This window comes from Coregonus clupeaformis, chromosome 40 (assembly GCF_020615455.1).
Source record: "Coregonus clupeaformis isolate EN_2021a chromosome 40, ASM2061545v1, whole genome shotgun sequence".
In the NCBI taxonomy this organism is placed as follows: domain Eukaryota; kingdom Metazoa; phylum Chordata; class Actinopteri; order Salmoniformes; family Salmonidae; genus Coregonus; species Coregonus clupeaformis.
Window position 1 is genome coordinate 13,433,259 of NC_059231.1, and position 12,804 is coordinate 13,446,062.

Genomic DNA, 12,804 nt, shown 5'->3' on the forward strand with positions numbered 1-12,804 from the left:
TCAAACATGTGAAAGTGAATGTGTTCCTCTTTTAGATCCACCTGGTCAACCTGACTACACTGATGTGACCAGCAATTCTGTCGCACTGAAATGGGACGCACCCAAACGTGATGGAGGCAGCAAGATTGTGGCCTACAATGTTGAGAAACGCCAAGGACAGGGCCGCTGGCTGAAGAGCAACTTCACTGATGTCCACGACACCCAGTTTACTGTCACTGGTCTTGCTTGCAATGAACGCTATGAGTTCAGAATTATTGCAAGAAATGCTATTGGCGTAATGAGTCCCCCATCTAACTCATCTGGATACATCGTGGTCAGAGATGAAAGTGGTAAGTGAATACATTATATGTTGAAATAATAATAATACGTTTGACATGATAATATTAATATGTAATATGTTTTGCATTGTATAAAACACTAATGATGTACATGTTCACCTTTTGTCTTTCCAGCTTCTCCAAACATTGAGTTTGGCCCAGAGTATTTTGAGGGACTCACAATCAAGGCAGGAGACAATATGAGACTGAAGGTATCGATCAGTGGACGGCCACAGCCCAAGGTTGTGTGGTTCAGAGATGGCGTGCAAATCACCAAGTCGATGATGGACACCACCACAGTTGCTGGATCAAGCATGCTCTTTGTACGTGATGCTGACCGCAGTCACAAAGGAACTTACACAGTGGAAGCCACCAATAACCAAGGAACCAAGAAGGAGGACATCATTGTCCAAGTCCATGGTTGGTTTCGTTTTACTGTCACAACATTCAAATAGCACTGTGATTTATCTTGTTGACATCATTGTAGATAGTTGATCGGCCTTGTACTGTACATGTCAAATGTTTATGATCCTCTATTCTTATCTAGATACTCCTGGAGAACCGGTGGGACCTATCATTTTCAGTGATATCTCTGAAGGAAAAGTGACCCTCACATGGAATCCACCGGAGAATGACGGCTGCTCGGACATCGCTCACTACATTGTTGAGAAGCGTGAGACCTCTAAGATCTCTTGGGCACTTGTCTCGGATTGCTGTAAAGAAACAGTATACCACGCCACCAAGCTGATGAAGACCAATGAGTACCAGTTCCGTGTTTCTGCTGTCAACAGGTTTGGTACCGGCCGACCATTGGATTCAAGTCCCATCATTGCACAAATGCAATACAGTAAGTCCAAGGGCTCTATTTTAACAAACCTAACGCAATGGTCAATCTAAGCGCAGGCGGTGTGTCAGAAATATCTTTGCTATTTTCACTATCACAATTATCGGCGCACTTGCTGGCGTTGGCGGGAAAGGACTTGGTTTTGATTCATAAAGAAGTTGTGGGTGTGTGGAGGCTAGGCCCCTCACTGGCCAATCAGAACATGCTCCATGGCGAAATATGTGGTTGCTTCAAGTTGTGTATTTACGGTCTTATGTATTGCCTTGGAATCAATTCCAATTCCAATGTTAGTCCCGTTATAGTTTGTTAAATGGCTTACAGAAACGAAATAACAAAATGTAGACCTATCTTTGCTAAATATGTTAACTCAAATCAAATCAAATTTTATTTGTCACATACACGTTTAGCAGATGTTATTGCGGATGTAGCGAAATGCTTGTGTTTCTAGCTCCAACAGTGCAGTATATCTAACAATTCACAACAACACACACTATACACACAACCTAAAAGTAAAATAATAGAATTAAGGAATATATAAATATTAGAAATATTAGGATGAGCAATGTCGGAGTGGCATAGACTAAAATACAGTAGAATAGAATACAGTATATACATATGAGATGAGTAAAGCAAAAATATGTAAACATTATTAGAGTGACTAGTGTTCCATTATTAGTGGCCAGTGATTTCAAGTCTATGTATAGGCAGCCTCTAAGGTGCAGGGTTAAGTAACTGGGTGAAAGCCGCCTATTGATGGCTATTTAACAGTCTGATGGCCTTGAGATACAAGCTGTTTTTCAGTATCTCTGTCCCATCTTTGATGCACCTGTACTGACCTCGCCTTCTGGATGATAGCGGGGTGAACAGGCAGTGGCTCGGGTGGTTGTTGTCCTTGATGATATTTTTGGCCTTCCTGTGAAATCGGGTGCTGTAGGTGTCCTGGAGGGCAGGTAGTTTGCCCCAGGTGATATGTTGGGCAGACAGCACCAGGACAGCACAGGAGAGCCCTGCGGTTGCGGGTGGTGCAGTTGCCGTACCAGGCGATGATATAGCCGACAGGATGCTCTCAATTGTGCATCTGTAAAAGTTTGTGAGGGTTTTAGGTGCAAGACACTTTTCTTCAGCCTCCTAAGGTTGAAGAGGCGCTGTTGCGCCTTCTTCACCAAATGTCTTTGTGGGTGGACCATTTCAGATCGTCAGTGATGTGTACACCGAGGAACTTGAAGCTTTCCACCTGCTCCACAGCAGTCCCGTAGATGTGGATAGGGGCGTGCTCCATCTGCTGTTTCCTGAAGTCCACGATCAGCTCCTTTGTTTTGTCGACATTGAGGGAGAGGTTATTTTCCTGGCATCACTTAATGATGAGCTTGGAGGGTACTATGGTGTTGAATGCTGATCTATAGTCAATGAACAGCATTCTTACATAGGTATTCCTCTTGTCCAGATGGGATAGGGCAGTGTGCAGTGCGATGGCGATTGCATCATCTGTGGATCTAGGGAGAGATTGAATATGTCCGTAAACACTCCAGCCAGCTGGTCTGCGCATGCTCTGAGGACACGGCTAGGGATGCCGTCTGGGGTCAGCCTTGCAAGGGTTAACACGCTTAAATGTCTTACTCACGTCGGCCACAGAGAAGGAGAGCCCACAGTCCTTGGTAGCGGGCTGCGTTGGTGGTACTGTGTTATCCTCAAAGCGGGCGAAGAAGGTGTTTAGCTTGTCCGGGAGCAAGACGTCGGTGTCCGCGACGTGGTTGGTTTTCCCTTTGTAGTCTGTGATTGTCTGTAGACCCTGCCACATACTTGAACCCATTTGCAGTCCACATTGTTCTAAGTAATTGCATGGCTTCAATAGCATTCACACTGATATAGGGCCTAGGCCTACTGTCAATTGCATTATAGCTGAGCATGGACATGCCAAACATTGTCAATAAGCAAGATTACATTAATTATTGATAAGGCCTAAAAAGAGAACAAATAGTTATAATCAAATTCTAAACAAAACGAAACAACAACTTATTTTAAATAGGCTATGTCACACTTACAGCCACCATAATTTCTCCTCGTGGGCATATAATATTAAAACAACGCAGACTATGGAGGGTTTTACGCACATTCCAACTTTTCACAGTAGCTGGACAAAGATCCAATATATATAGAAAAGGAGAATGTCCACTCACCCTTATACTGCTCCCAAATAGGCCTGGAAGGTGAATCATTCTATTAAGTTTGGTTGTAATAAAAATTAACGAAAATAAATGTAATGATATCATAAAATCGGCAGGATAAAAAAGACAGGCATTGCTGTTGAACAGCCTTTGTTATAGTAGGCCTAAGGGAGGGCTTGGGTTTGTAACATATGAAATGGAAAACAAGCCATTTTTACAGGTTACAGGTCACTTCTAAATACGAGGTTCACCTGTATTTACAGAAGGATCTCATCTCTCGTTTCATGATGGGCATTGACAGGTAGCCTACATCATGGAGGGGGATTTAAGCAAGTCCAAAATGTGGGCCTGCCTACAATGCATAGATAAAAAGGGAATGTCAGCTCACTGTTTAACTCCTCTCAAACTTGATATTTTAATAAAGCTTTGGTGATTAAGATTTATTTCCAAGCGGTCTCAGGAGCCAAACCCTTTATCGACAGTCTTGACTACTTCACGATTGCGTTGAGGCTATGCTTGGTTTTTAATCAAATAAAAGGAAATGGGGAAAAACACATGTTTTTTATGTTTCTAAATACGAAGTATACAGGCACCAAAAGCACATTAGGCTACTCTTGTTCCATGCGCATATGGGCAGTGTGCATCACGGCTGGATAGGCTGCGTTTCCGCTGTCAAAATTCATCCCATAACCAACTGCATTACCGCTAAAACCAGCTTTTGGTTGGTCTTAAATATCCCTATCAGTGCTGCCTGAAATTAGCACTTTGGATCATGTTTTTAAAGAGACACCTCTAATATTTCCAGCCCGCCCATCTGAGGGCAAGCGAGCTGATATAAGAAAAGGTAAATTGCTGAACCTGGCGTTAGGGTTGGAAAATGCCAGTGCGGCAGTTTTTACATGACGAAATTGCTAACTAACATGCGTTTGACACTAGCGCCGCCTTAACACCAGCCCCAAGTCTGAATATGATTTTGGCATTTTTAACAGCCCACTTTACCAAATGTATGTCTTAATAATTATTTACCCCCTTTTCCTACAGCTACTCCTGAAGCACCTGGCACACCTGATTCCACGGCAGTTTCTGGAGACAGTATCACACTAGCATGGGAAGCTCCCACATCTGATGGAGGCAATCCTATTCAGTACTACATTGTTGAAAAACGTGAGAAGAAGACTGTCCGCTGGGACAAGGTGAGGTCAAAGAAGCCCATTGTGGAGCCTGCACACCGGGTGGATCATCTCACTGAAGATATGGAGTACGAGTTCCGTGTGATGGCAGTAAACAACGCTGGTATCGGCGCACCCAGTAACATCTCAATGGCCATTAAAGCCAGCGAGCCAAAGGATATTGCATGCGCTTCATCTGTGGTTCATGTAACTGACTCTACAGATACAACTATCAGTTTGGAATGGACCAAGCCTAAAGACGATGGTGGCAGTCCCATCTATGGATACGTCATTGAGTTGCACAAGGTATCTGAGGAAGAACTAAAAGAAATACTAGCTAAACCTAAGAAGGTGGTAGACAGCTCAGAAGATGAAGATGAAGAGGAGGAGGAAGAAGAGAAAGAAGAGGATACCAGAGAATGGATCAGAATCAATGAGGATCTGGTCAATGACACAAAATATGTTGCAACTGGTTTGGAAACTGGTTCATACTACCTGCTTCGTGTTTCTGCCCAGAATAGTATTGGAAAGGGAGAGGAGCAAGAGATTCCTGAGCCAGTACCGGCTGTGGACAGACACGTAAAACCTGACGTTGATATTGATGCTACCTTCAAACAAACACACATTGTGAAGAAGGGAGGCACCGTCTGTCTCCGTATCGCCTACAAAGGAAAACCAACTCCTTCAGTTAAATGGAGTAAGGAAGATGAAGAAGAACTTGGTGTTATGACAGATATTACTACTACAGAGACCTACACTGCTCTGACAATAGAAAAGTGTACCAGATACGATTCTGGAAGATACACCCTTACTCTGGAGAACAGCAGTGGCGTAAGGGAAGTTGATTTCATTGTAAAGGTGTTGGATACACCTGGACCTCCAGGACCTATTGCATTTGCAGAAGTGTCCAGAGGAGCACTGACACTGGTTTGGGAACCTCCAGCTAATGAAGGCGGAGCACGCATTCAACATTACATCGTAGAGAGGCGTGAGGCAAGTCGTCGTACCTGGAACCAATCCGGTGGCAAGGTCACTGCGCTATCCTTACATATCCAGGATCTTCTGGAAGGTGTTCCCTACTTTTTCAGAGTCTCAGGAGAGAACCAGTATGGTATTGGCGAGCCTTTTGAGACAATAGATCCCATTATTGCTACTGCAGAGCCTTCTTCACCAATGAGATTGGATGTTGTGGACGTCACAGACACTACAGCAACACTCTCATGGGTCAAACCCGAGCATGACGGTGGTAGTCGTATCACAGGATACATCATTGAGCATAAGGCAAAGACCACAGATAAATGGGTCATTGGTGGTGAGACCAAGAACGAGAGCATCACTCTAGAGTTATGTAGGACTGCAGAATATGAATTCCGCGTTAAGGCAAAGAACGATGCCGGCAGCAGCTTACCAAGAGAAGCACTATCCTCAGTGGTAATCAAAGAGCCACAAATTGAACCAACTGCAGATCTCAGTGAAATATCTAACCAGGAGATCATCTGTAAAGTGGGTAATACCTTCACCATCGATGTTCCCATCACTGGTAGACCAGCACCGAAGGTAATCTGGAAACTGGAGGAGATGAGACTGAAGGACACTGAAAGGGTTGCAATCAAGACTGTCAAAGACAGGACAACCCTGTCTGTCAGAGACGCCATGAGGGGCGATGGTGGCAGATACTTCCTCAGTCTGGAAAATTCTGCTGGATCCAAGACGTTCTTCGTTACTGTCAAGGTCATTGGAAGACCTGGTCCCCCCGTTGAACCCGTTGAAGTTTCATCCATAACATCAGAATCATGTGAGATTGCTTGGGCAGCACCAGAGGATGACGGTGGAACGGATATCACCAACTACATCATTGAGAAGCGTGAATCTGGCTCCACTGCCTGGACGCTCATCAACTCCAGTGTGAAACGCACCAACCTCAGTGTGGGACATCTGACAAAGTACATGCAATACACCTTCCGCGTCAGTGCTGAGAACAGATTTGGCACAAGCAAATCAACTGAATCTGAGACCATTGTCGCTGAGAATCCATTCGGTGAGTATATGTTAAGAGAAATCTATGTTTCAAATGTTTAGTGTTTTCACACGTTAATAGTTAAGAGTGAAAAGTTTAAACTGAATTGAGTGATATTGTTTGTGTTGATAATAGGTCCTCCTGGTCCACCAACCAGACCTTCTGTATACAACGTTGCTTCCACCACCTGCCACATTCGCTGGGAGGAGCCATACCATGATGGTGGCAGCAAGGTGACTGGATACTGGATTGAAAAGAAAGAACGCAACAACATCCTTTGGGTGAGGGAGAACAAGATCCCATGCTTTGAATGCGACTACAGTGTAGATGGACTTATTGAAGGCCTTTCGTACCAGTTCCGTGTCTTTGCAATGAACAGTGGTGGCCTTGGCAAAGCTAGCGAGGCATCCAAGCCTATGGTGGCTCAAAATCCAGTTGGTAAGTACTGATTTCCCCCAAAAACTTTGGGATACTATTACATGTCCATAATACACGTGTTTAAGGAAAGCAGACTCCTGATTCCTATTAATCTTGTGTCTAGATCCTCCTGGTAGACCAGAAGTAACTGAGGTGGGCAGATCTACAGTGTCCATCAAATGGTCTACACCACTTGACGATGGTGGCTTCCCAATTGTGGGTTACATTGTTGAGCGCAAGCCATACACCATCACTGGCGAAGGTCGCTGGCTGAAGTGTAACTACACCAATGTCACAGAAAATAACTTCTCGATCACTGCACTTGGTGAAGGAGAGGTCTACGAGTTCCGAGTCATTGCCAAGAACTCCAACCAAGTTTTCAGTATGCCTTCAGAGTCAACCGGCGCAGTCACATGCAAAGCAGAATACAGTAAGATATATATATACTTCTAAATATATTGACTTTAAATGATATGTCCAAATTGAAATCAACTATCATTTACTAAGTCGGATTCTTTCTCTTTTATTTTCGTAGCTCCTCCAAAGGCAGACCTCGACAGCAAACTTCTGGTAGACACGGTTACAATCAGAGCCGGCGCAGACCTTGTTCTGGACGCTACTATTGGTGGTAAACCTGACCCCAAAGTGTTCTGGGCCAAGGGAGAGAAGGAACTGGAGCTGTGTGAGAAGTATTCCCTGCAGTACACCAACACACGTGCTATGGCCATTATCAAATTCTGTGACAGAGATGATACCGGGAAGTACGTTCTCACTGTGAAGAACGCCAGTGGCATCAAGTCAGCCGAAGTTAACGTGCAAGTACTTGGTAAGTGTAAATAAAGAAATTAAATGACAAAGTTGGAAACAAATGGGGCTTACCTTGATCTCATACCATAAATGAATGTGTTCCTTTCAGATACACCTGGTGCTCCTGACGGCAAAATCACAATCAGCCATATTTCTGAAGAGAAATGCACCGTGTCTTGGAAACCCCCTCTGGAGAGTGGTGGTGACCCGGTGACACATTACATTGTTGAGAGACGCGACACCAACAGACTCAACTGGGTGATCATGGAAGCTGAGTGCAAAGAACACACCTGTGAGATCACCAGACTGTTCAAGAACAATGAGTACCTCTTCCGCGTGAGAGGCGCCAACAAGTATGGATCTGGCGTTCCACTGCAATCTGGTCCTATCATTGCCAGAAACATGTTCAGTAAGTAGAACATCTTCCATCTTTCATATTATCTTGCAACATGATATGTTATTGCATTCTATGATATAATCAGGTGTCATTTGGAAAATAGATTTGTAATCTCAAGATGATCTGCTGAATAAATAAAGGATAAATAAATACAAATAAAAGATTGAGATTGAGATGATAATCTAACAATAAATTATTCTGTCATATTACAGCTGTCCCATCTGCTCCTGGCACACCAGAGATTCTTGCTGTAGGAAAAGATTTTGCTAGCATTGAATGGCTAAAATCAGAGACCGACGGTGGCAGTCCTATAACTGGTTATCTGATTGAGAAACATGAAAAGAAGAGTGCCAGATGGATCAAGGTGAACAGAGATGCAACACTTATGGACACAAGCTTCAAGATAACTGGCCTCGTGGAGGGCAACATCTACCAGTTCCGTGTATCAGCTGTCAACAAGGCTGGTGAGAGTGAACCCAGTGAGCTGTCTCTATATGCTGTCTGCAGAACGCCAACAAGTAAGTGTCCTACAATTTATCTATTGCACAAAATTCTATGTTACCAGTGCACTGTTAAAGAAGTTAAACTAAGTTAATGTAATACTGTTAAGTTACTGACTGTTGTCCTGTTGTTGTTTTTCTTTGTTCTTGTCTTTTTATAAATATAATTGGCACATCGGGTGGGTGGTTGTTTGGTTGGGTTGGACTGGGATGTTGGCTCGGATGGGTGGAGATGGGGGGGGTTTGGAGTGCGAGGAGTTTTATTTCAGGGGGGACTGTGGGGGGGGGGTCTTGGATGGTAGAGGGGCGGTAGAGGGGCGGTTGAGGGGCGGTTTCCGGGGGTGCTCTTGGATGGTTGGGGGCGGTGGGTGGCCTGGCAGTTGGGAGCGTTGGGCCCAGTGGCCGAGAGGTCGCTGGTTCGGGTCCCCGAGTCGGCTGGGTGGGGGATCTGTCGATGTGCCATTGAGCGGGGCGCTTGTCCCTGATTGCTCCTGTGGGTCTCTCTTGATGGAAGTGTCTGTTGAATGACTGAAATGTAATGTAAATGTTGAGCAGCTTCACTGCAGGTATGTTAACTTTTTATTTTATTTTGTATTACTGACTGTTAATATTGTGTGTCCCTCAGGTACTCCTCCTCCTCCCACAATTCCACGTATTATCGATACTACCAAGGACAGTGTCAGCCTTGCTTGGACCAGACCCTTGGAGGACGGAGGTTCTGATATCATCGGTTACGTTCTGGAGATGCAACAACAGGAGGAGGGAGTTGAGAAGCCGCCTGAGCCAAAACCTGAGAAGGTACCTGAGAAGGTCGTTTCGAAGGGAGCCAGTCTAGGAGCCAAGAAAACAGTTGTGTTTGTGGAGGAAGAGTCGGAGGAGGAAGACGATGAGGAGGAGGAGGAGGAAGAGGAAGGTACAGGTGTGTGGGTTAAGGCCCATGAGAAGAACCTGAGACTCACAGAACACGTTGTGACTGGCCTTACAACTGGCAAGATGTACCGCTTCAGAGTGGCTGCAGTTAACTTCAATGGAGTCGGTGAATTTAGTAGAGCCTGCGCAGCAGTCGAGGTTATCGAGAAAATTGGTGAGTTAGGAGCATTAGCTTAGCCTAAGGAATAGGAATGATTCTGCATTTCCACCGTATAACTTCAATCCATGAACCATGAGTTAAAATTCCTCCCACAAACAAACTAAATTGTAGCCTACACAATTTTTCCTTCATTTGTTTTGATTCATTTTGTTAGTTTCCCGTGAGATTAATAATTGCCTTTCTTTTAACACAGAAACTCCTGATATTGAGCTTCATGATGATATGACCAAGACCATCTGCCTGAGAGCCGGAGGTTCTCTTCGTCTCTTTGCCACGGTCACTGGACGACCAATCCCTGCAGTTACCTGGAGCAAACCTGGTGTCGACCTCAACAACCGTGGCTTCATTGAAGTCACTAAAACTTCCACACAAATCATTATTGACAAAGTGCACCGCTATGATGCTGGCAAATATACCATTGAGGCAAAGAATGAAACTGGCGAAAAGACAGCTACCATTATTGTCAAGGTCTATGGTAAGATTTTTCGAATGTAAGTCTTTACCCACTTGTTATAGAATGCTGTCATAGGTATATGGGTTTTTAACCTTAAATGTGCTTCCTCTTTTCAGATACTCCTGGTCCAACCGGCCCAATTAAGATCAAGGAACTTGAGAAGGACTCCATTACCATTGCATGGGATCCTCCTACTGTTGATGGTGGAGCACCAGTGAATAACTACATCATTGAGAGACGCGAAGCATCAATGAGAGCTTACAAGACAGTGACATCCAAATGCAGCAAGACATCATACAAAATCGACGGACTCTTCGAGGGAATGCTGTATTACTTCAGAGTCCTCCCAGAAAACCTGTACGGTGTGGGAGAGCCATGTGAAACCACTGATGTCATTTTGGTGTGTGAGGTGCCTATGCCCCCTGCGACACTGGAGGTTATGGATATTACCAAGACCACAGTAACACTTGGATGGGATAAACCAGAGCATGATGGTGGAAGCAGACTCACAGGCTACATCATTGAAGCTTGCAAATTCGGCACAGACAAATGGATGAAGGTGACAACAGTGAAGACAACTGACTTTGAGTTCACTATGACTTCTTTGACTGAGAAAGACCAGTTTATGTTCAGAGTAAGAGCTGTTAACAGCAGGGGAGCCAGTGCACCAAAGGAGCTTGTTGCAGCCGTAACAGTCCAAGAACAAAGAGGTTTGAAATGTGTAAACTTCATAAATGCTTCATATATATCTAATTGAACTAACCTATCAACTATTCAAGCACATTTTTACATAACATATCTTTCTGTTTTACAGTTCTGCCAAAGGTTGATCTGTCTAGCATCCCACAGAAGTTTGTCAATGTGTTGGCTGGTAAACCACTTGAGCTGCACTTGCCAATAGTCGGTAGACCCCCACCAGTTTGCTCATGGTACTTCCGTGGTCAGAAGCTGAAGATCACTGAGCGTACGAAGATTCAGACCACTGGAAAGTTCTCTAAGCTAACCGTGCTTGATACAACCATCAATGACAGCGGTAGCTACACTCTCGAAGTGAAGAACGTCACAGGAGAGACCTCTGAGATCATTAAAGTGATCATTCTTGGTATGTACCTTCTAACATAACACAAACTGAGGTCGTCACATACAGTAAGTTATGAATATAAGACAATGACAATACCATTCCTCTCTGGGGGGTTTTCAGACAAACCTGATGAGCCTAAAGGACCAGTCAGGTTCGATGGAGTTGATGCCACCTCAGTGACCATCAGCTGGGATCCTCCAGAGAGAACCGGAGGTGCCCCTGTCAGTGGATATGTTGTTGAGCAGCGTGAAGCCCACCGTCCTGGATGGCTGCCAGTGTCTGACTCTGTCAGTAGACCAACATTCACCTTCGTCAAACTGACAGAAGGAGATGAATACATGTTCCGTGTCGCAGCAGTCAATCGCTACGGCGTTGGTAACTGGCTGCAGTCTGAAGTTGTGATGTGCAAGAGCGCAACGAGTAAGACATGTTTTTATACTATATCATGTAGCATACTTGAGTTGTTGCTCTTTATTTAAAAAACAGAAGGAAACAGGAATGAATATCCTGGGCTCTATTTTAATCAACCTAAAGCAATGGTAAATCTAAGCGCAGGCGTTAGCGCTATAGGTTCATGGGTGTGTCAGAAATATCTTTGCCATTTTCACGATCACAATTATCGGCGCACTTGCTGGCGTTGGCGTGAAAGGGCTGGGTTTTGGGTGTGTCGAAGCTAGGCCCCTCACTGGCAAATCAGAACGTGCTCAATGGTGAAATGTGGTTGCTTCAAGTTGTGTATTTACAGTATTTTATGTATTGCCTTGGAATCAACAACAATTCCAATATTAGTCTGTTGTAGTGTGTTAAATGGCTTACAGCAACCACACTGATATAGGGCCTAGGCCTACTGTAAATTGCATTATGGCTGAGCATGGACATGCCAAACATTGTCATTAAGCGAGATTAAATTAATTATTGATAAGGCTTAAAAAGAGAACAAATAATTATAATCAAATTCTAAACAAAACAACAGCCTGTTTTAAATAGGCTATGTCACTTACAGCCACCATATTTTTTCCCCGTGGGCATATAATATTAAAACAACGCAGACTATGGAGGGTTTTATTTACACACATTCAAACTTTTCACAGTAGCTGGACAAAGATCCAATATATATAGAAAAGGAGAATGTCCACTTACCCTTATACTGCTCCCAAATAGGCCTATGTTTTATGAACATAATCAGAACCATCTTACAGATCAGATCGCATTCACACATCTCAAGAAGTTGCATTGCAAGCTCGCCATTGGACGTTGTCACCATAATACCAGGAAGGTGAATCATTCTAAGTTTGGGTGTAATAAAATTAAACGAAAAACAAGCAATCAATTTGTTTTAAACAACAATAAATACATGTATGATACATAATGATAGCGTAAAATCGGCAAGATAATAAAGAAACACATTGCTGTCGAACCAGCCTTTGTTATAGTAGGCCTAAGGGAGGGCCTGGGTAGTAGGCCTAAGGGAGGGCCTGGGTAGTAGGCCTAAGGGAGGGCCTGGGTAGTAGGCCTAAGGGAGGGCCTGGGTAGTAGGCCTAAGGGA

At 44.2% G+C, this 12,804-nt stretch overlaps 1 protein-coding gene across 1 annotated transcript in view; it reads left to right on the forward strand.

Moving 5' to 3' along the window:
* ttn.1 (titin, tandem duplicate 1) overlaps window positions 1-12,804 on the forward strand; it is a 170,851-nt gene that overhangs the window by 143,729 nt on the left and 14,318 nt on the right. The window contains exons 184-197 of the mRNA XM_045212083.1: window positions 36-329; window positions 453-737; window positions 865-1,164; window positions 4,368-6,533; window positions 6,648-6,950; window positions 7,054-7,359; window positions 7,465-7,755; window positions 7,846-8,145; window positions 8,346-8,651; window positions 9,259-9,717; window positions 9,917-10,198; window positions 10,294-10,887; window positions 10,992-11,279; window positions 11,379-11,678. Of these exons, the coding sequence (XP_045068018.1) occupies window positions 36-329; window positions 453-737; window positions 865-1,164; window positions 4,368-6,533; window positions 6,648-6,950; window positions 7,054-7,359; window positions 7,465-7,755; window positions 7,846-8,145; window positions 8,346-8,651; window positions 9,259-9,717; window positions 9,917-10,198; window positions 10,294-10,887; window positions 10,992-11,279; window positions 11,379-11,678 (6,474 nt within the window). The remainder of the gene's footprint in view (window positions 1-35; window positions 330-452; window positions 738-864; window positions 1,165-4,367; window positions 6,534-6,647; window positions 6,951-7,053; window positions 7,360-7,464; window positions 7,756-7,845; window positions 8,146-8,345; window positions 8,652-9,258; window positions 9,718-9,916; window positions 10,199-10,293; window positions 10,888-10,991; window positions 11,280-11,378; window positions 11,679-12,804) is intronic.